This window comes from Haplochromis burtoni, unplaced genomic scaffold, assembly GCF_018398535.1.
Source record: "Haplochromis burtoni strain Fernald_Lab_line unplaced genomic scaffold, NCSU_Asbu1 Contig_395, whole genome shotgun sequence".
NCBI classification, from domain to species: Eukaryota; Metazoa; Chordata; class Actinopteri; order Cichliformes; family Cichlidae; genus Haplochromis; species Haplochromis burtoni.
Window position 1 is genome coordinate 361,807 of NW_024582756.1, and position 23,814 is coordinate 385,620.

At 40.4% G+C, this 23,814-nt stretch overlaps 1 protein-coding gene across 2 annotated transcripts in view; it reads left to right on the forward strand.

The window, feature by feature from the left end:
- Positions 1-23,814, forward strand: part of aff4 (AF4/FMR2 family, member 4) — a 29,474-nt gene that overhangs the window by 424 nt on the left and 5,236 nt on the right. The window contains exons 1-20 of one of the 2 annotated variants that reach the window (XM_005944228.3): positions 5-7,398; positions 12,315-12,444; positions 15,320-16,087; positions 16,587-16,625; positions 16,772-16,858; positions 17,119-17,146; positions 17,244-17,307; positions 17,469-17,561; positions 18,065-18,209; positions 18,399-19,152; positions 19,290-19,441; positions 19,971-20,056; positions 20,400-20,622; positions 20,983-21,080; positions 21,498-21,561; positions 22,124-22,260; positions 22,635-22,706; positions 22,866-22,959; positions 23,106-23,149; positions 23,296-23,513. In XM_005944228.3, coding sequence (XP_005944290.1) covers positions 7,382-7,398; positions 12,315-12,444; positions 15,320-16,087; positions 16,587-16,625; positions 16,772-16,858; positions 17,119-17,146; positions 17,244-17,307; positions 17,469-17,561; positions 18,065-18,209; positions 18,399-19,152; positions 19,290-19,441; positions 19,971-20,056; positions 20,400-20,622; positions 20,983-21,080; positions 21,498-21,561; positions 22,124-22,260; positions 22,635-22,706; positions 22,866-22,959; positions 23,106-23,149; positions 23,296-23,513 — 3,313 coding nt within the window. In that variant the 5' untranslated portion in view covers positions 5-7,381. Of the gene's footprint in view, positions 1-4; positions 7,399-12,314; positions 12,445-15,319; positions 16,088-16,586; positions 16,626-16,771; positions 16,859-17,118; positions 17,147-17,243; positions 17,308-17,468; positions 17,562-18,064; positions 18,210-18,398; positions 19,153-19,289; positions 19,442-19,970; positions 20,057-20,399; positions 20,623-20,982; positions 21,081-21,497; positions 21,562-22,123; positions 22,261-22,634; positions 22,707-22,865; positions 22,960-23,105; positions 23,150-23,295; positions 23,514-23,814 lie in introns of those variants that run through there. The other variant, XM_005944229.3, reaches the window with a different exon arrangement.

Consider the following 23,814-nt stretch of genomic DNA (forward strand, 5'->3'; position numbering starts at 1 on the left):
AAGGATGCCAACTTTGATGGAAGACGTTAGTTGGTGTTTTACTGCATTAGAGGGTATCTGATATTTGAAGTGAACGCTAATTAGAATTTCGCCAAAAAAAATCAGTAGCTTCAGGGCTAGCTAGCCTAGCCTTAATACGCTACTAGCAGGGTCCGGCTAGCCAACGTTATGCTAAAGCAGATATGCAGGTAGTCGTGTAGGTAGCGTGCTAGCCAGTTGCTAATGATTTGGTTGGACATTGTACCTGCTTTGGTGTTCTGGTGGAAGGAGACTTTAATTATTCGATGGATGGGATGGGTAGATGTTACTTTTATACGTTTCTATGCAAGGAAGTGGGGGAAAATATCGCGGTGATAGGAGTAATGTTTTTGTTCCTGTCATGGCAGCTAACAGGTCATGACGACTGATGTTTGTGTTTATCCGTGGCTGACATAACTTATACACCTAAGTTTGCTCTTACAGACGGCGGGATAACTATATGATACTACACGTGCAAATGATAAACATACTATGTTTCCTTTGCATTTGAAATACAGACTATTCGCTCTCCATTAAAAAGCATCTGGGGAATCAAACAATGGGACATAAGTGCTACTTGTTTGTACTTTCTGTGCTAGTTTATGGTCGTTTTAGGTAATCATTGGCTCTTGATACTCGTTATTTTTCGCACAGTGACGACGAGCATAAAGTTTTAGGTTCGTATCCTCCTCCTTTATTGTATTACTAACTCCTAGTGCCACTCCTTGCTGTGTCCAGTCAAAGTCTTTATTTGCATGGAAAATCAACACTGGAGAGAAGGGCAGCACAGTTAATCCGAATGTATGCTTTGGTTGAGCGAAGGATCAGCTGATGTGCTTTTCTAGGAAGCCATTTTACGTGCCATAGTTAGGGGGGAAGGGCCAGAAAATGCGTGATAAGTCCAGAGTTCCTCTTAACACTTGTCACGGGTAGTTCATGCACGCATGTGGAGGGATGGGCTTGACGCATGGAGACAAGGAAAGTGCAACCAACTGACTTATTATGGTTGGCTGCACTTAGTCGGGAGGGGGGACGAGTTCATGCCCTAAGGTCATGAACTCGTTCACGGCAGGTAGCTGTGAACCGGCTCAGCAACTTTAGTCAGATGGTGGATGGAGCAAAAGCTGTACTTGAACTGTGGTTGCAGTTGTTGATTTGTTGTTATGTAGACATAACAGGAGTGTTGATATTGCAGTCGGATTCAATTATGTCAGAGAAAAAACTCTCTCTCTCTCTCTCTCTCTCCCCCCCTCCCCCTCATACAGTGGAGTGAGCTGCAGTACTTGGCTGGTTTAGGACAACTGCTGTTTTATATTCAATAATTTTCTGAAAATGCCAGGCAATAGTGCAGTCTGAAACTCCAGCTTCCACTCTAGAAGATAAACAAATAGTAAATAAAGTTGGGGTTTTTATAGCAAAAAATGGACCTTTGAGAGGTGATTATACACTATGACTAGACTACATTACAGACAGCTTTTAACAAATAATGAGTTTATTTCATTAGTAAATTACACCTCATGTCTCACCGACGTGGTGATTTTCCTCTGGTACAAGGCTAAAACCTCTTCTGTGTGCGCTGTTAAGTAGTTTAACTACAGTGTAGCCCTTGGTTGGCGCTCTTACTGTATTTTAATACACAGAAGGTCACCCACTTGTTTGACTATACAATTGAAATACTCTTAGTAGCAGCTTGAAACATAATGCCATCACCAGGCTTGCTTGAAGAGCTGTGTTGATGGCAGTAAGTTAGAAAGCTGAACTGAAGTGTTGGAGCTACTTCAAAGGTTGTAGACGGAAAATTAATCCAGATAAAACATGCTATTTTAAACTGTTAAAAATAGCTCATATATGTGTCATGCCTTTGTTTTTAAATGAAAGTGTTGAGCAGAGAGATAAGGTTGATGCATGTGACTGTACATTGTCTGGATGTGATAGTCTTTGTTTTGGGTTTCCGGACACCGAAGCACCAAAGAAAACCTTAAGCATACTTGACATTCAACTGAGGCTAGATGACTTCTAGATACCAGCTTTGTTAGTTTAAAAGAATCTTTAAAAAGGGGGGAAAGAGTTTCTGGAGCAGCGATGTAAACACCTTGTTTGCAATAATGTGTAAATGTGCTACTGGTGACGCGGCTTACTGTGAAATCCTCTTCACTTCCTGTTTGGGTTTTGCTGTGAGGCTTCAGTTTAACAGTTTCCCCTGTGGCCAAGGCGAAGGGCACACATTCAGTCGAGATGTTATGCGACTTGTTTGTCCGTTCCAGACAGAGCAGTGCATGCATGTTTTCTTTGGCTTTGGCACACCTATTGTACATTCCTGATGTACTCCACTGTTGTTTTGCTGGTTGGATATTTGGGAAGTGAGCAATGTCTAGTTGCAGACTGTTCAACTGCAGCCCATTGTACACAATTTCAAATCTGAGCACCTACATTTGAGGAAAATTAATCCAAAGCTTAGAATTGCCTCTTTAGCCACAATTTTAAAGAGAAAAGCTATTCTTCTGTTGATGATAGAAATGGTTTTAAGGTGTTGCACTTGTCTGGTTTGTGCATTGTGCAGATGTTACAGCTTTTTAGCATTTACCTTTTCCTCTTTAACCTGACCCAAAGTACAAGTTAATTGTGTGGTCAGCTAAGGTTTGTAAGTTTCATAATCAAATCTTATTTCCTGTACAAAGAGAAGCTTGTTGAGAGTAACTTGTTTGAAGGCTCTTTCTGAGTCTGCCAGCTTAATTAGCCCGAATCTAATCAGACATCAGCAGCTCTCTTTTTATCCCTCAGTACTGTTGCTCACGCAGCAGAGAAATATGCTGTTCACTGTGTCCTGACCTCATGCATCTGTTCTTCAGCTTTTGTTCTCAGCGATGCGAGTTAAACTCTCATGTGGCTTTACAGTCCTGTGAAGGTGAAGCTCATTAAGGCCATTTCATTTCACAGATCTGGCATAGATTGGTGCTGTGAGATACTGCTTTATAATACTATTTTTAAAGTGGAACGATAATAGCCTCAGTCTTTTTCGGTGGCAGCAGTAATATGTCTCAAATAGCAGTGAAATTCATTGCCACAGTATGTTCTTCTTGTTTTGTTTTAAGCAGGATAAGTGCTTTGAAGGAAATAACAAATGGATTAGGAACATAAACAGAAACAAATCCCAGAGTCAGAGGTATGAATTTATGCAATACGCAGATAAAATGTGGATTTTGTAGATTTATATTGTTAAGCGTCTTATGTGAACATTTTGCATAAATAATTGTCTACATTTTAGGGCTCAGCTGCCAGTTATTTTCATTATTGATTAATCTCATGGATTTATGTTCTTTCTTTCTTTTATAAAATGTTGAAAAGTGCTTTGTATATATTTACACCCATTTCCGTGGTGATGCTTCAAATGTTCACATCAACAAGTGTGAAACCCAAAAAAGTTGAAACCAGCACATTTTTGATTAGAAATTACGAAAATTTCCGCTCAGTGCCCTTATCAAAAATATTTGCTGATTCATTTTTCGACAGCACTTCAGTTAATTGGCTTATCATTGCAGGTTTTCACTCCTCCATTTAACCACAACTGAGCCTTTATTCTAGCTACAAGAGAGAGTTTATTTGGATGTTTGGAGGTTAGTGACAGACATTTCAGCTTTAGATGTAGTGCAGACTTTTCTCTGAGTAATACAGCTGAGACTGATGGATGGGAAATTATTACACAGTAGAGAGAACTGCAGTCTTGTTTGACCTTTTATTAACTTCAGGAAATCTTTGCATGTTGTTACAGTTTTAGTTTGCAAAGTGCCTGCTGTTTTAAAGGTTAAGATTTAGTTTGACTGGATAATTGTAGTTTCTTTAAGGTAAAAAATGACTAAGGAATGGTTTATTCTTCGGTAGATTGTTTCATCACACTAAAGGAAGGTCTGATAGACTCAAGATGGGTAGCTAAAACCTTATGAAATGCATATTCACGAAATGGCTTCTTCTCTCTCTCTCTCTCTCTCTCCCTCTCTCTCTCTGCGGTATAATCCATGTTGCTTAAATATTATTCGTATACTGCTGCTCAGTCTGCTGAGTTAAAAATCATACAATAGATCAGAAGCAGGTTAAAAATGAAAAACCTCTTGACAGGCTTGTGTTGTGCCTTCTGAAGAGCTTGAATGACGCAGATCCTTTGGAAATGTTGCCAAGATAACTGAGGCTTGGGTGTCATGTTCCACTAACAATGTGGCCTAAAAAGTACACTGAACATTATGTTATCTGTGTCAAACCTGCAAGTGAGAGCATTTCTTTTGTTTCTGAGTTCACGTGACAATGTTTACCTAGGTAAAATCCAAATGAGCTTTCGAGCCTGGTACTTTTTAGCTTTGTTTGTAAGAGTTACTCTAGATTTTAGAGTGTATATTTTACCTACTACTTTACTTTGCCTACTAGATACCTAAGTTATTTAGAAGAGCTTTAGAAAAGCTTTAGAAAATGACTACTTTAAGTGTTTTTTATCTGTTTCACAGTGCCATGAAGAGACTGATTTACCGTTTTGCTCTTGGTAAACAGCTTTACTGAATGTTAAACATAAAAAGCTCCTAAATTAATATGAGTTAATTAGCTGTGTAAATGCACAACAGTCTCAGCACTGAGCCTGTGATTGGTAAATGCTGCCAGTTCCCTCTTATTCAGATAATGCACGCCTGCTGAGTGGAGGCTTTCCAGGCAGCGAGTCAGTTCAAATGCTTCAATCCTGCTTTAATGAAAGGACATAAGCAGTTGTTTAGAGAACATGCCAATCAAGACCCGGGACTTGTTTTGATATGCTAATTGGAGCTAATGTGCAGCCACATAGAAATATTGAATTCTTTTAATTGAAGCGGGAATTTAAGATACTGCCCTCTTCAAAAATTCCTCATCTGCACTTTGATATAAAAGTCTCAAGGAAAATCAAGCCCTTTTCTTTCCTCTTGAAATGCTGATACAGAAATATGGCTTGCAGGGTTTTCTTAATGAAAAGTATTGCATGTTTTAGTGATTGAAAGTCACTCCAGTTTTTCCCAACACTTCTTCTTAGTCTTCTTGCCCTAGCTGCATGTGATTTTTGCCTGTAGTCCTCACCAAACAGCTGGTATAGAGGGCAGGTTTGCTGCATTTGAATGGACGCTCCCTCTGGAATTCCTGCAGTCAGCAGGTTTGCTTCAAAAGCACTGGGGGTGGTAGTGGTGGTGGCACTGGCTGTCCATCTGCACCTGCTACAGAATACTTTCTGTAGAGCAATCTAAGGTGCTGTAAAGTCCTGGAAACCAGTTATGATCGATGACACTTGTAGTTTTGCTTAACCAAGACTCACTGAACATGCAATATTTATGTTTTAATATCCAAAATGAATTGATGTGCATACAGCTCATAGCTTTTAATACAAAATTAGAGCCATTTGTAATGTGCATAGTAAACCTTTTGTTAACATTTTCTACTTCATGAGCCTGGTCATTGATTAAATCCTCTCAGGGTAGTACTTTGCTTCTATTTATAAAAGTAGAGGGCATATGTAATTGCCGGAAGTGCTGAGAAATGACAGACTAACACACTGTGCTTTCAGATTCAGCATGAATGGGAAATAATTCCAGCCAGTACAGTATCTCTAAGAGCGTAAGCCTGATGATACAGACATGCAGCTGTTGGCAGGACTGTACAGCCTTGGTATCCATTGATGACTATTTATATCAGCTGTGTCTATTATAAAGTCCATCAAATGGAGTTTCCCAAAGTTTGGAGACCGGCCTTCGTTTTAATACTTTAAATAACGCCACAAGCAAACAGCACAGCGTGCATCATTGTGTGTGGGGAAGAATTGGCACAGTCAGCATAGAATTCATGTAAAACTGTCATAATTTATGAGATTATTGAAGTTGAATTTCTCTGCAATTAAATCAAAGCACCCTCAGATAATGAGGGCAAAACCTTGTAAAGATGTCATCAAATTCAGATATATTTTTGTTGAAAGCAATAAATGAATGTTTAACACTTGTACCTAAAAGCCCGCCCTTTAATGTTCTTGATTAATGATAAACATCTGCTGAAAGTCAAGAACAGAAGTGGCATCATTTTGTCAGCTTGTGTACCAGATAAAAATCCTCACAGCTTGCGGTGATGCCACACTTGTCAGCATGTTTCGTCATCATATGAAAAAGCCTCATGTTTGTTACACCCAGCATACTGGATGCCTAAGCGCTGTGACTTTAACAGGCTGCATGGGTGCTTTGCCCTGTGCTCCAGGGCATAGTGGGGGGTGGGGGGAGGTTGTTGATGGAAAGAGCAGCTCTGATTGGCTGGGTTGTGCTGAGGGCCGTGACATCACTTGGAGGAGAGGCTTTGCGGTGTAAAATAACATCTCCTTTTATGGGAGGAGGTGGACTGTGCCATTCTCGGAGAGAGGTGAAATTTATTCCCTTTCTCGCTGTTTCTTCAGTGCCGTTTTCCTGTAGATGCTCTAATTGGCCAGCATGGCGGTTGTGGAAATCATTTCCTTAAGGCCAAGCTCATTAATTTCCTTCGCAATAATCCCCTTTTTAATTTTTCACTCCTCCTTAATTTTGTGTGTAAGAATAGGGTGTAAAAAGGTTCAGTAAGACTAGGTGATCTTTTAAGATTCCTTAAAGGTTTTATTAGTCACCCCCCTTTTTTTTTTTTAAAAAAAGCAAACAAAACAAAACTGTGTTTCTATTACAGTGTTTCAGCAGGCTTTTCAAATTGATGGCTTGTGCTCCTTGCTTTGTTATCTTAGATTAAATTATTCCTCTGCTACTTTCTGAGGGGTTTAAAGATTAAAATCAGCCTAAAGTGCTCTCAGTCAAACATCAGGCACTCTTCTATAAAAATAGACATGAGAAATTAGGTCTCTTATCCCTAATTTATCTATTGCATTCACTCCAAACATTTAAATAGCACATATACCCTCGCATTTATTCAATATTAACCTCTTTCTTTCACCTCACTTTTCTCATTTTTCATGCATGCTTTATCTTCAAAACAGAAACAAAAGCTGCTGCTGCTTTCTGTAGCCTTCACCTCGCATGTGACCAACCCCCGCTGTTTGCCAACATGGTATTTCCCGAGAACAAGCAGTCGCCTCCCCTCCCTAAGTCAGAATTGTCTCCACTCCAAGGAAATACACAGTACCTTCCAGTCGAGTAAAGAAACTTTAGTCACATTCTTTCAGCTGGACGCCCACAGATACATCTAGATTTGAAAAAGAGGGGTCAGGTTTTCTTGACTGGAGGTGGCTTGTGTGGAAATTCAGGCTGACAAGTCATGACGAGAATACTTCTGAATTCCTGGGAGATCCTGTGAAACCTCCTCCCCTCCTTTTTCCAATGTTTCAGTGGTTGGGGCCATGGCCTCTCAGTCAGGGTAAGAAATGCAGAGCTATTTAACTGCTTTACTCATTTCGCTTGGTGTCTGGTAGGACTAAAGCACATAACTTTATCCTATTGTGAATACTTGAATATGACAGATGAGACATGTTTGATTTGCCTTACATAATGGCTGTGTCCCAGAAGCCAGATCTTGTACTGAGTGATACTGAGAAAATCGTGGGGGGTTTTTTTTCCCTGTTTTTTGTTTGTTTTTAAAGATGAGATCTGACTGTTATGTGGTACTTTAGAACGAGACATACGAGCTGATTCATTTAGGTACAGAGTGATCTGCCTTCAGACTTTGACCTTTTCAGTTTGGCACAGTGTTGAATGGCTACAGTAAACCTAGCTGGCCATCACACCTTGATATTAATAAATGTTCTTTAAACTTAAAACTTTTTTCTTATTGTTAATCCATCTTATTTTATTGGAATAGGGAGGGGAGTGGCTCAAGGTTTGGATTTAGGCTTGGTAAATCAGGAAAATGCCAATCAAAGCTCACCTACATGTGCATCTTGACTTTAAAGTAAGGTTTTACTCGTTTTGAACACAACACAAGTAAATGGTGGCTGAATTTATTCTCGATTAGTGACATTTTATTTGTATAGCTTGCACTTTCAGCTACTGATATCTGAGAAGTATATACAGTACGCTCTTTTTGGCCTAGGTCAAATTGGAAAGGAAAACGCTTTATTTTGTAAGTCATAAAATTATTCATTCAGTTTGAAAGTGAATAACAATACCTTTGTGACGTGAGGGATGGGTTGATTTGGAGGAATTATGATTAACACCATCCACAGTGTTGGTTTAGTTGCTTGGACATGTTGAACACAAAACTGTTTGTGGAAAACCAGCTGTGTGTGCGGTAACAGTTTCACTTCTACAGAAATAAATCCATGCCTTTTATTTTGTGGATTTACTCTTCATTCACAATTTAAAAATCTTGATGTGTACAGAAAGGCATGGTGTTTTGCTCGAACTTTTTGTTAATCATATTTCTTAATTAAGGATCAGGGTCTTGGTTTGGTACTCCTGAGGCCTAGTTTGCGTTTAGAGGCAGGTCTAAGACTAAACTATAAACAGATTGAGTGCAGAGGCTTACCACATACGTGCCACATGGTCATATCATGTCACCAACACTTGTTTTTCATTCTTTTTTTCTGTTTGGGTACAGTGAGTACTTTCTCAGTTATTCTGAAGCCAAACTTAAGTTTTCGTGAATAGGACCATGGTAATTTCTCTGAAAGTGTGATTTTTATTTATTTATTTTTTAAGTCAATGAGATTTTTTGGGAAGAGTCTAAAATTAAAGTGTACTACAATTATTACTAACAATTATTATAAATGTTAGAAGTTCAACAACCAGGAGGCGCAAACAAGACAGTTGAGCCTCCTTGGCTGTTGAGTTTCTCTCGTAATACTAAAGCGTCACACCCTTTTCAAATAATAACAAATAACAACTCAGGTAAGTTAGTTGGCAGAATGGAAATGAGCTGTTTACAAAGGATCCTGCCTGGAGCCTTTGATCATTTAGCACTGTGGCTTAATCACACATGCAGGCCCGCACCCACATTACATCAACAAACTAATATACATATATACACACGTGTAGTACTAATACTGCTGGAGCAGATTAAAATCACTCGTTTATCTAAGCAATCAAATGTGCATGGATGTAAATAAAGTTATGGACAGGATTTATAGCAGGAGGCCATGTTATCTGTAGATGATAATCATAGCTGCTTCAGTTTTAGAAAGTTTGTCATGCAAAGTGTGTTGCTAGGATTTGGGTTTTGAATTTCCAGCCTTAGTTCTTGGCTGTGCTTTAAGTCAAGAGGTGATCATGATGTTAATGGTATGTTTCATGAAATAAAGTTGACTTAGTCGCTTCTTTGTAAGTGTGGCTTAATGAACCCTAGCCATAGTGGATTAATCCCTATACCTCCTATGAGTAATGCGTCGGAGTTGTCATTACTCATAGATGTCAGGGTTGATGATATAAAACGGTTAAAGGTCGTGTTAAGAAAAAAAAAAAAGATTGGTTGGGAAATTACTGTTTAGACTAACTGATGAGCTTTTCTAATAGTTCATTCAAAGCTTGACCAGCATATGGGGACAAGGTTTAGTCTGTAACACAGTTTATTTATCTATTTATTTTTTATGATTGATCGGTTCCTCGTAAGTCTCAGGTTCCAGTGTACTCTCTCGCCATTTGACTTCCCTGTGTATAAAGAATTTCCTCATCGTTGAGTCAGTTTCTCATCCACTTCTTACATTTTTTAGTCATGCTTGGGAAAGATTAGAAAGACCCTGTGTGTAGTTTTGAGAATCTACAAGGAGGCCGGATGGTTGCTGCTTAATCGCACTGTGTCAACAGCCTTACAGTCATTGTTGTCACTGGCAGAGCTTGAAGCTGTCGACTTAAACCGGGAGGCGACACGCCTGGATGACAGCGTGCTTGTTTCTATTTTCAAACCTCTGTAGTTGCTTTCTGTTAAACAAAGTGCACAGCAGAGGGAAGTCACATTTGTTTTTTTGGCTCGCTGCACCTATGAGGTGCCTGATTTCTCCTCTACCAGAGCATTTTTGGTAATGTTTTAGAATGGCTCTGAGTTGTTATCATGATAATGTGTACATGGATATATTACATGTCGCAATGATGTTTGTCTCACTGGTGTCAATCCATACATCCGATCAGAGGGGTATTGCCCTTATGACTTTCTCCTCATCTGATTAAATAACACACATTATGTTCAGAAGGAAAACACAGACTACGGGGTGTGTTTATTTATCTGTAAGGGACCCAGTGAGTTCCAGCTAGTTTCATAGCAGATAATTACAGTCTATTTTAACTTTGTCATTCATTGCAAGCAAAAATCCAGCACACAGGCCACCCAAAATTACCAATATTTTAAAAGCAATCAGGTTCTTACAGGTTACGAGAAAAAATTTGTGATTTGATTGCTCTTAAATGTGGCCCGATCTTTCATTTTAGTCACACAGTTTGCAATAAACACATTTACTTTCCGTGACTTTATTTAACACATTTAGTCATAACACTGGAAAAGCCTGACAGTTTTTTGTTGTTGTTTTTTGTTTATTCAAATTAAGTGAGCTTTTGAGTTTGGTAAGTTTAGTAAGATTCGTACAAACTCATTTTGTTAAAAAAAAAAAAAGTGTTCTGAGACTGTTATAGATGTTATGAGACATGACAAAAAGCTGTTTTAGTTGATTAATAATTTTGGGATGGCATCTCGCTTGGGTTAAGGTCAGGACGACATGCTCATCTTTGTTTTCTAATGCTTTTGAGTTGTCGCCTTGTTGCATTCATTATCCTCTCCTAAGCTTTAGGTCATGGACACAGTGTACTTTCTAAACCATCCATCAGTAGTTGTAAAGTATATAGGCTCTGAGGTAGCAACTTGGCCAAAACCATCATGCTCTGTCCACTGTGCCTCGCTATAGTTGTGCATTTTTCCCAGAAAATTACATTTTTGTCTCATTTATTATCCCATAAGGATTATTTTATTAAAGAGATTTTTTTTTTTTTTTTTTTATCAATGGTATACCTTTCTTATTCAGTGGTGCTTTTTTTAACCTTATTATATATTTATCGTCAAGGCATTGCTCACAACACCAAGTCGTTTAAGAGGGAAACCTGCAAATTAGTTTTGGGTGATTTCCCTCCCCCTTGTTTAGGAAGAACTGATAGCAGGTGGAGGAAGAGGTTAAACTGTACTACTTTATCTACTATACTGTGCTCCCCAACCAAAAGAAATGCAGCTTTCGCTCAGAGAGAAATGCTTTCAAGTTTATTTTCAGCTTCCAGCATGAAGAGAAAACAAACTAGTGCTAACTGAAACCCTTGATCGCATACAACAATGAATGGTTTAACATATTGTAATTAGTGACTGCAAGTAGGCACTGAACCACTAACCTTTTGTGTCTGTTTTGTATATGTTGGGGTGTTTTTTTTGTTTTTTGTTTTTTAAATTAACAGAGATGTGTACTTAAAACGGTAATGGGGCAGGTTGAGTTGAATTTGCAGGTAATACCGGTAGTGTTTTTATTGAATACATTAAGAGGAAAATAAGCTAAACTGTTGACGTAATTGTCAAACGCTTGGTGATCAAGCTGACCATCTTCGACATCTGAGATCCATCAGTGCAACATTTGCTTTTTGAGATGCTGTTAGAAAAGAAGTTAAATTGTTTTTGATAACCTTCTCAAAGTTTTTATTTACATTTTTTTTAAACATGTTAGTGGTTCAGTCAGATTGATTTGTACCCTTTGGATTTACCCAGATCTCAATCATAAATAACAAAGTGCTCGCAAACGTTTCCTGCAACTGTTGATGTTTTGAGATAAAAAGTATGTAAACTGCAGCCTTCTCACTGTGTGAAAACATTGAATTGGTAGTTTCAGCTGGGGGCAAATTGTGCTGACCATCTGTACAAGGAGATTATTTGCAGATGAAGTAGGGTACTGCACAGTGTCTAGACTAGGCTAAGCTTATTAGAACCTACTTTCTCCACAGGTCACAACTTCCCCTGTTTATGATACGTGTGGGATTTCACTAATGACAGTTATGTTTGTGCTAACAATGAGTCAAAGCAGAGCACAGCGGTAGTGTGATCTTTCTCAATACTTGTTGTGACTTTATTGGTTTTTTTGTTTGTTTGTTTTTTAAATGGTAAAGGGTAAAACAGAAGAGAAAAAACTGACCATTTCTATTTTTCCAAGCTGACTTTTTAACAAGACTATATGTTTGCTTAATTCTTCCGCACTTGTCTCCGAGATCTCATTTTCATAATATACTGCCCCTGCAGGCATCCGTGTTCAGCAAAGACATACGCTGTTTGTTTATTATTTCTTCTCATTATGTTACCTTGTTATTCTTCTGTGTTGATAGCAACATGAACCGTGAGGACCGGAATGTGCTCCGAATGAAAGAACGAGAAAGGCGAAATCAAGAAATCCAGCAGGGAGGAGGAGAGGCCTTCCCAGCAAATTCCCCTCTTTTCCCCGAACCCTACAAAGTGGTAAGTTTGTTCAACTCACGTTCACTTTATCTGGCACCTAAGTGGTTAGTAATATTAAGGGAGTCTGTAACAGTAACTGGAAATGCAAGGTGTCAGACTGTGCATAATAATAATCAGTTCCTGCAAATTAAGCAATTACAATGTGGGAAATTCCTGCACACTATTACAGCGATCTAGTATTCAGCACAACACTGCTGTTTCGGAAAGTCTTGCTAGCTTAAACAAGCACGTTCCAAGAGCTAAACTATTTAGAAATGTAGATTTACATCAACTGAAATGTTAATCCTCTGGATTGTCAGGCAGGTAACACTGTTACTAAGGTGAACTATAGCCCAAAAGCAAGTTTAAGGCTATTCTTCTCAGTATGTATCAGTGAAACTGAGCTGAATTACAAGTTGGAGGAGAAACGCATTGAGGCCTGAAGTCTATAGTTTTTCTCAGAATTGTTGTTGTCCCCCCAAAACAAATCCCCCCCCCTGTGGCAAGCATTTAAGGGGAATGAATTCTGACATGTGAATGTCAAGCTTTGTGGTGAGAATAGTACATAATATCAGAAGCTTTTGTGGCAATGCAAATTAGTCATGACTTTTTTTTTTTTTTTTTAACATGTCTTTGGTTATGTGAAGATGAGTGTTTAGCTTCAGGCTCCTTTCTTATGGTAGTTCCCACCAAGTGTATTTATACTGAAGAAAATGAATTGAATTAATCTTGTTTACTTCACGTGTGATAAAAAAGCAAGATATGCTCAGAAAGTGAAGATCCAGCTTCACTGAAAGTAGATGGAACACCAGCAACATCGATTTCAAGAGGAAATTGGTAGGTTTGTGTGCAGTGTTTGTTCTAATCATAATTATGGATTAAAAGCGCAAATGTTTCTACAAAGATTTGAGGTTTGAGTTACATACTTGTCAGATAGTTGTGAGCAGTTCACCAACTCTGCACTAAATACAGCACAGTTTAAAAACACCTGGCATTGGGTAGCTTTTTGGCATTACAGTTGTTGAAAGCAAACTAAAGACCAGAAAACATGCCTCCTCTTTGCAGAGCTTCCTCTTGTGCTTGCAGACACACATAGATGTAGACCAGCCAGCTTCAGGCTCCTGCCCGGCCAATATAATTGTAAAGAGGATTTGAGTTCTCTGTACTGGTCTAATCTTTGCCACTAACCAGATTTGAGCAGATGTAAGTGGCTTCCCTCTTTAGCTCGAGCTGGCCATCAAAGAGGCAGTGAGGAATGTGTTCTGACAGGTTGGGAATTGAAAAGCCACCAGAGGTAAGTGAGGAGTGTTTTGGGCCACAACAAAGATAAAAAAGCTGACATTAAAGATGGAAAACTCCTTGACCTTTACAAAGGAAGAAGCTTTTCACCCGTGTACATTGTGATCTGCTGTTTTCACACACTTGATACTATGTTTAAGAACAAGATGGTGTTCAGTCTTTGCAGTATCAGAGCAGAATTTTGAAACAAGCAAACTGCTTAAGTCTGTCCAATAGTTTTTTCTCTACTTGTCTGAGTCTTATATAAGCTTTAGTTTGACTTTTCTCTCCTCTGTCATGCTCCACTAAGTGGAAGTTTAGTGTTCTGTATTAAAGGCCATGTGTGCACGCAGCTGCAGCTGTGCCCTCCCAGATGTAGACCAGCACAGCAGTAACATTTTTATGGCATAGAGTTCATGCACTCTCTCAGCGGCACAGAATAAAAGCTTATCTATGAAGCCGCATATTGTTTTTCCTGTTCTTTTCAATTAGAAAGGCTCCTTAAAAAATAAAAATAAAAATCAGGGATCCCTCAAATTATATGATGGGGTAGGTGCTTTCACCCTAACGGTACCAGGATATAATTGGACCCGAAAAAGCCAAAGTGACTCAGCAAATTAAAAATCTATTAAGAACATTTGTCTGCGTCGAAAAATAGGCAAATTAAATGTGTGTCAGATTAAAAACAAAAACTTGTGGCTGTTATTATTGGATATCATAAAATGGCAGAAGAAATGTTGAAGAGATGGCAATCAGCAGCTTGTTCTTTGTAGCTTGTTATTGTTGAAGTGTGAATGATTGAAGTTATTTATTTCAGCTTTAAAGACCGTACTGCTGCAGGACTAAGTGTTTTTGTCACACAGGAACCAAAAGGTGAAAAGTGTTCCTGTGGTCATCTTGGAGGTTTCCTCTGAAAGTTTCAGCAGTTGAACAACTACTATACACCATTTTTTATCAAGAAAAAAAAAAAAGCTTTGACAGAGTTACAATCTGAAGGTTTTCCTCGCAGAAATTTCCTCAGTTAAACATAACGCAACAATGGTGTGTTATGTGAAAGCAACAGTGCAGTTGTTCAAAACAAAACAGCCTAAAACAAAATTGAAACCAACAGCCATTAAGAAAAATAGGTGATACCTAGCTGCGCATATGTGAGCCAGGCAGCGCAGACCGCAGGTAGTGGAGTGCACGTTATGACCAAGCTAAGTTACATTTCCTGCTGCAGATAACGGCTAGTATTTCTTCACCCTCGGTGTGACTCTGTCAAACAAAACTGAAGCGTGAGGCTACGTGTGAAACTGGATACTCTACACAGACTTTTGTCACGGGCTGATTGCAAACAGGTCGGCTGGAACTCGTGGCCTCAGAGTGATTGATTATCTTCTGTGGTGGATGTCTGGGCAGAGCGTAACTGTGTTCGCAGATGGGTTTGGACAGATCTGGGCTCAGTCTGAAAAAGTGAACTTTGCGTTTAGGCCTCTCACTGCGCCTCTGTTTTTGGTTGAGCGCCTTTACCTCAAATGTTGAACTTCTTCTCTTTTCTCTGCTTTCCCTCTTTTCACTCGTGTTCTCCACAATAATTACTCTTTTTTTGTTTGTTCGTCTCTGCTTCACTCTGCAGGTGAGCAAGGAAGATAAACTGTCCAGCCGTATTCAGAGCATGCTGGGCAACTACGACGAAATGAAAGAGCCAATTGGTGACACCATTCCAAAACTTAATAGTAAACCATCCAACAGCTCGTCTTCCTCTGAGGAGAAGTCGGGTCCACCTTTGTTTGGTGGGGACCAGCGGTGTGGCGGCAGCAGCCAGAGCAGTAAGTGGACCCCTGTTGGCCCCGCAGCGGGCGGATCTTCATCCCAGTCCCAGAAACGCTCAGGACTCCAGGGCGGGCACAGCAGCCAGAGGAGCAACGGAGGCGGCAGCAGCAACAGTAGCCAGAGAGGGGAGGTGCGGGAAAAAAAGTCAAGTAAACACAGCGGAGGTTCCGATCACTCGAAGTCACACATGTCAAGTCCGGCAAAGGGCTCTCTAAGTTCCTCCAGTAGTCACTCGCGGAGCTCTTTGTCTGCTGAGCAGCATCACAACAAGGACCGCTACCGCTCAAAGTCACCGCGAGACAGAGAGGCCAACTGGGACTCACCTTCACGGGTTCACACGTCCTTCCCCAGTGGACAGCACTCAAGTCAGGCCTTTCCCCCATCTCTCATGTCCAAGCCCAGCACAATGCTGCAAAAACCAACAGCCTATGTGCGGCCTATGGATGGCCAGGAAACAGCAGAACCTAAGAGTTCGCAAGCGGAAAGCTACACTGGACAGTCGCATAGCAGCACTGTGGGAGAGATGAAGTCCAAGCTTGCCAAACTTAAGATCCCTTCCCAACCTGTAGAGGTAAGACCTGAGTCTCAATCTCATGCTGTTGTGAACCTGGTATGTTGACTATTTAAAGAATGTGCTCTTTGTTTGTATATCACCTCAAGAGCAGCTTTTTGAAGTCTCTCTTAAGGCAGATGCCTTTTTGAATGTTGCATGCTGTGATCATTCCTTCATTTTCTCTTAGACCCACAGAAATATATATATTTCTGCCTTGACTCAAAACAAGAGGTGTCCCTCTGGTGTAACCTTGATTGTACATTAGAAACGACCTACCAATGGCTTGTGTAGAATTTATAGCTTACTATGTCAGAGAAGTGGCACGTGTTTGATTTAATGATGTAATGATTACGTTGAAGGACCTCTCAGCTTGTTACACATGGTCTGAATGAACTCCTAGTTCTCAGAAAATGCCTATAGGATGACTAATAGGGCTCAAAATGGAAGCCACCTCACACATGCTGTACTGAGATCGTGTTGTTTATACGTCTCATAAGCATGCTGTTTCTGTCTTTAGGGATCCGGTGATGCCAACTGTGTCGACGAAATTCTGAAGGTACAGACACAACTCTCATTTTCATAGAAAAGCCATCTGCTTCAAATAATTGAATGAACCATCAAGATTACTCACACCTTAAAGCTAATTTTAATGGATTTTTTTCCTTCTCTTTTCTCTTTTCTCTCTCTTTTTTTTAAATTCAGGAAATGACTCAGTCATGGCCCCCTCCTTTGACGGCCATCCACACTCCCTGTAAAACAGAGCCCTCCAAGTTTCCATTCCCCACCAAGGTCAGCAGCAGTGTCTGTTTGATTAATGTGATTGCGTTGTGATGAACTATTTCCATTTGTATGAATCAAACCTTGCATAAGACAAGAAAAGGAGGGTTTTTTGGAAGGTTACTTAATGTGATAAGTCAACTTGTTACTTACTGCTTGTATTGAATGTATCATGGCATCTTTCTCATGAATGCAAAGTCATATAATAACGCAGAGATTCATGAAAATAAGTTAACACCTCCTTTTAACTTTTAATTTTTTTTTAATTTCAGGATACTCACCCTTTTCCAAGTGGGCACAGTGAGTATCACACACACATAAAATAGTGAAGTAAAGTTAAATGCATATGTTCTAGGCTTTCAATCAATACATATAAATCTTTTTATGTGTGTTTTAGAGCGAGGCAGTTCATCAAAGAGCTCGAGTAGCCACCAAGCCAAAACTTGCGATGACCAGCCCACGTAAGTGCTTCATCTTTGAACCTTCTTTTTCTCTTTTCTTGTCAGTAGTGAGTGGAATAGTTGAACAGTAAATATTTGAGTTAAGAAGCTAAAAGTAATCACAGTAACTCCAAACGACTGTGGCGACATATAAAGAATAACAAATGATTCCCGTATCTCAGTAGGTTGGAGGAAGACCTAAGGCTAAGCAGCAGTGAGGACAGTGATGGAGAACAGGACTCTGCCAAGAATGCCTCAAGGAACACATCAGCAAGGTAAACTGTAGAAAACATTTTTTAAGTCCTTAAGTTTTATCTAAGTCCTATGTTGAGACTTACTGTTTTAACTTATTTTTATATATATATATATATATATATAAAAATAAAAAAAAACAACTTTTTTTTTTTTTATAAACTGAATATATAACAAAGCTGCTTTGCGTGTGGGGAGAAAGACAGAGAATGCAAATCTTGGGGTTTTTATGCACACCTTGTGGCTTGACAGTTAAAGCATTGAAACCTATGAACTACCCAAGGACTCTTGAGCAGCTACTACACAGGTTGCATTAATATCCTTATGCTGACTGATTCTAAACCCTGAAAAATGCATACATAAGTATTCAGATTTTTGCTGCGGTAACTAATAATCTCAACATACACAGGTTTTTAGTGACTCGACCGTAAAATACCATTATTGATCACTTAAAATCTTTATGTGGGGGTATAGATGTTTGCTCATACACCACAATGACAATGTTTAATGCTCTCCTATTGAACAGCAATAACAGCGAAGCAGCTGAGCAATCAAGGGACGACTCCAGCAGCCATAGTGGCTCAGAGAGCAGCTCGGGCTCTGACAGCGAGAGCGAAAGCAGCACGACAGACAGCGAAGCCAACGAGCAACCACGGCCTGCCTCCCCTGAAGTAATAATTTTTCAGTAACTTTATACAGAGCTGTAATACCGCTTGGTTGATTAAGGATTGTATGAACCAGTTTTCACACTGTCCACTTAAATATATATATGGTACTTTCTTCTAGACTCTTATATTTTGTTAGGAGTTCAATCAGTGAGACTGTTTCCTAATTCTGTGCTCCCCTCTGTGCCCCTTCAGCCTGAAAAACCCATGGCAAACAAGTGGCAGTTGGACAACTGGTTCAAGAAAGCCAAGCAGTCCTCACCTTCATCCCCATTGGACAACAATAACGTCCCACCCAAATTCAAGAAAGATGGCCGAGATAACAGCTCAGGGCGCAGCTATAGTAGCCAAGGAGGGGGGTCAAAAGATTCAGCAGCACCCACCCCAAGCAGGGACCTGCGGGCAGCCCAGAAAGGTGCAGAAGGTGGCCGTGGCCGGCAAAAGTCACCCGCACAGAGCGAGGGTGGCACAAATCCACGTATTCGAGTGGGTAAAAAGCAGCCTAAAAAATCTGAGAAGCCTCCTGTGGTAGAGGAACCAAAGGGAGGTCTGAGAGTAGAGAGTGAGCCGGCTCCAGAGATACCTCCTCATCAGCCCAAAGCTGCTACGAAGGGTTCACGCAAACCAAGCAATAAAAAAGAACCCAAATCCTCGCCGAGGCCCACTACTACTCCCTCCAGCACTGCAGCCCAGCGCAAGCCCAAGGCAGCAACCAAGACTTCTCAGAAATCTCGTGAATTTGTTGACACAGACTTTTCATCATCAGACTCCGAAGGAAATGACAGCATCCCGTCCTCATCCCAGACACCCAAGTACACAGAGAGCATCAGGACACCCGTGTGCGTTTTTTCACCTGGGGAAGAGAGAGGGCTGCTGTCTCCTCTCAGTGACCCCGAGGACCGCTACCCTGCAAGACAGCCTCAGCAGCAAGTTTTATTAGTCAAGATAGGTTAGTTGAAACTGCTCGCAAGTCTTGTAAAAAGTCCACAGAATATGTCAAGGTGTAGTGGGCACTGAACCAAAGGGATTTCTTTACTTTGAACCAAATTAAGCATACCCTACCCTTCTCCTTCCTGTTTCCCATAGATCTCAGCTTGCTGTCCAGAATCCCAGGGCGGCCCTACAAGGAACCTGCAGAGATAAAAGTGGAGAGGGAAGACTCTCTCGACAGGGACAGCAAAGACTTCAGCAAACAGAGCTCTGAGAAAAGCTCGAGCAAGGCCAAGAGGAAACACAAGGTAGAGCAAATTTCAGTGCTTTTTGTAAAAAATACATTGTACTTGAAAGCAGAGTAAAATAGAAAAGCTTGTTATTGAGTATCCCTTTCACGATTAAGTCGTCCCCCCCCCCCCCCCCCCCCCCCCCCCCCCCCCCCCCCCCCCCCCCCCCCCCCCCCCCCCGTCCCGTCCCCCCCTTGGAATAGCACACAGACAGATTTCCATTAAAGCAAGAAAGTGCATTTGAGCCAAAGAACAATTGACTACATTCTGGTTGAGATCCAGACCTGGATTTAGCGCTGTTAGATGACTGTGCATTTTACTTTAATCATAGCCACACAACTACCAAAGATGGAGAATTAAAATCTTTGTGACTGGATATTTTGGAATGTAACAGTCATTTAGGATAACAGTGAGCTGGCATAGTTGAGCTATACCTGCAATGAGTTGGCGTCTTCCGATAATAATTGGAGGCGTGTAACCTATTATTAAATCTGACTTTTTCTTTAATGCACCCTGCTTTTTATTTTTCTCTCTCATCTTTCTTTAGACTAATGAGGAAGGCACAAAGCCAGAGACCAAGCGGATCAAGCTAGAGGATAAATCTACATCCCATCATAAAAGCAGCAGTAAAGAGTGAGTAATCTTAGCTTTTGTCCTGAATATCATTACCAGTAAACCCTCTGTAAGCCAGGAGCCTAATGTGACAGTAGTAGTTAATTTTGCCTTTTCCGATAATCACACAAAAGACAAAATAAACCCTGTAAATTCTAATGAGCATCATAACAGCTAAATGTAGTGAGTTTATTATTATATCTGAGCCCCTTCAAGCTGTACCTGTTAGCCATTATGCTCCATATCTGCATTCTTTGTTTATAATTACATGAAATGTTAATATTTAACTTTTTAGTTTTAATGTTTTATGTTGAGCCTAGTTTGACACAATGCATAATGAAATACTGATTTAAATCCCACTCAGTTCTAAAAGGTCTTCGGAAAAGAAAGAGGAGCCAGTCCCCTCTCCTTCCATGCGGACAATTAAGGCAGAGCATCCCAGTCGAAAGCGGACAGTCAGCCAGTCCTCCACGTCATTGTCCAGCGGGACAGGAAGTGGAAAAGAAGGGAGCCACAGCACCAAGGGCAGCTCCACCTCCAAACATAGAAAAGGAGAGGAAAAAGGGCGCAGCACACGTGACGGCAAGGTAGGCATGAGAAGCCTTTGTTATCTCTGATACCTATCAAATGTTGCAGATAGGGCAGACTTTCATCTTGCCAGTTGTGCAGTGTTTTTCCCTGAGCAATTTAAATACCAGAGCATGCATGGAGTGGGGAGGAAGTTGTCGTTGAGGGTAGAAATGGAGTAGCCAAGGTCATGGCTTGCAGTGTGTATCTACAACTATAACATAATCACTGATTTTTGGTGGGATTGTTTTACATTTGTATAAGACCAACCTTTAACTTGTTGTGACTCTGTCCTGTTCTGCAAGTCTGTCTTTTTTTTGTTTTTTTTTAAAAAAGCTTCTTTTTCCCTAAAATGTTATTTTCCTCATACTTCTCTGCAGGAGAAATCCTCAAAGGGTTGCGATAACCAGCTGGCTGTGCCCCCGCTCTCCACAGACGGCTCCAAGTCTCAGAGATCCAAGCTGGTGTTTGAGGACAGGTAAGAGGAGCTCTTTCCACTGTGGATAACCCCTCAGCGGGGCACAGAGAAAGAACTGCTGTGGGGATCTAGAGTTGCCTTTGATGCATAAAGCTGCAGGAGGTTGGGGAGGTCATGAATAGATGTGCCTGCATGCCAGAAAAGTTATGTTAATTTCCATTTTAAAAGGCTCTCTGCTGGGAATCGCTGCCTTTTTAATGCCGTGGTAACGCAACAACATAGTCTTGCTTCTTATTTTCATACCTTTTCACTTCACATTTTGATTTAATGAGATAAGAGCTATTTCAGGAGTTAAGAGACTTTTTTTTATGACATTCTTTCAAAGTTTCTACGTTTAGTGGATATAAAAAGCACGCCACAGTGTCAAGAACGCTTAAATGATTTGATTTGTTAAACCTTCTCATTATTCTCTTTCAGGGTCCATTCAGCAGATCACTACTTACAGGAGGCCAAGAAACTTAAACACAATGCAGATGCACTGGTAAGAGCAAGACCCCAATGACTGGTGTAATTGAGAGGACTTTAAAACATTAAATGACATTTTCTATGGTGCTTTATGTCACATATAATAACAGGTTTCCTTTTATGCAGAAAGTGATTTCACAGTGACTTTTTTGTGGTGACTGTGAAATTTTACTTAGTTTTCAAAGCTGCTTTTAGTTTGAGCTCTGTGTGATTTCCTTAAAAATAGTAATAAAAATGCTTTTATTACCGGGTCACTGTAGATGAGCAGGTGGATCTGTTTGGTATCTGTTATGTACACTTGCATTACAAAATAGCCATCTCTGTTGGATTCTCTTATTCTTACTCAAAATGTAATTATTTAGTTGCTGTTTTCTTCTTTTCTCTTTAAACACAAAATCAGGATCATAAGCTACATCAGCATATAATATTACTTCAGTGATATGATCAGTTTATGCAATCCCAACCAGGTCATATTCAAACCATGTCACTTATCTAATGTTACTGACCAAAACCATGTCAAATTATTGTCATGTGAAGGTAGTTTATTTATTTATTTATTTATTTATATTCCTTTGCAGTTTGACCGTTTTGACAAGGCGGTTTTCTATCTGGATGCTGTGGTGTCTTTCATTGAATGTGGTAACGCGCTGGAGAAGAGCGCTCAAGAGGCAAAGTCTCCTTTCCCCATGTATGCTGAAACCGTGGAGCTTATCAAGTAAGGGCAGCCATAGCTGTGTTTATCACTGTCAGCAGAATTACACTTTAAAGGAGACCTCCACTGGTGAGAACTACTATATATGAGGACGTAGTTGTTCAAGAAAAACAAAACCTGTATCTCTGTGCCAAAGGCCAAGCACCTCAGGGCTGCATGAGGCACAAGTTGCATAACACACCACGCTAATGGTTGATTTGCATTGTGGGTAATGTGAGCACCAGGCTTTGACAAACAAGTCTCTGCCTCTGCTGCATGGGTTTTGATACTTAGTGGATGGAGTGCTCCTTTAAAAAGTACAATATTTAAGGAGGTGCTTAATTTGCTTCAATCCTTTTCTCCTAAAAACTTGAGCTCTTGATTGTCTCTGCATCCAGATACACTATGAAGTTAAAAAGCTACATGGCCCCAGATGCTACTCCAGCAGACAAGAGGCTAGCTGTGCTGTGGTGAGTACACTGAACAACATCAGGTGGTGGACTCTTGTCTTCAGCTGTCAACTCCAAGTACTCATTACCTGGCCGTGTAACTTAAACTTTCCACACATTTCAAATATTTGTTGCTTCTTTCTTTAGTTTAGATCAATATTTATCCTTTTTTGCTTCCAGCCTGCGATGCCAGTCTCTTCTCTACCTGCGGTTGTTCAAGTTGAGAAAAGACAGCGCCCTAAAATACTCTAAAACACTCACCGAACACCTAAAGGTACTTTTTATTATTAACTTTATTTCCTTGGCAGACCTTCAAAACCAAAGACGTGCAGTAAAATTCCATGAAAGACGTTTTTCTCTGTGAATATGTAACCTGCTTCCTCTGTGTGTGCATAATGTTCTTCTTATTTCATTTTCCAGAACTCTTTGAGCAACACCCAAGCTCCCTCTCCTGGAATGGGAAAGTAAGTCACATCCTCTGTTACATCTTTTGATGTATAAAGTAAAGGAGAGGTTCTTATTTGCTGTTCTGTCAAGTGACTCCCAGATTCTCCCTCACAGTGCCAGGAAACTCATTGCCATGTCTGCTTATTTCTGTTTCCTGATGCAGTAAGACGGCAGGTATGCCCTCTCCAGTATCTCCCAAACTCTCACCGGGCACAGCGGGTGGCTACTCAGCAGTCAGCAGTACCAGCAGCACTAGCTCGTCTGTGACCATACCTCAGCGGATCCACCAGATGGCTGCCAGTTATGTCCAGGTCACCTCCAACTTCCTGTACGCCACCGAGGTCTGGGACCAGGCTGAGCAACTATCTAAAGAGCAAAAAGGTATAGGACACAAGGATTTGCTTGTTAGTTAAAAGGAAGAGACATATGGTCTTTGTTCTGGACTTTTAAATTTATGTTTAAAAGCAAACACAGATGGGATCTAGAGCTATATATCCTGAGCTGCTATTTTCTACATCTTTAATAGCTCAGCAGCAGCAGTAAGGTTTTTCATAGATGTTTGCCAGCACTATTTGAACCCACTGTGTAAAGAGATTTGAGTATAGATCTATACAAATGGGCAGCAGGTTGGCTGATCGAGCATGCAGACCATTTTTTGTTGAATTTTTTTCCCCAGCTGCAT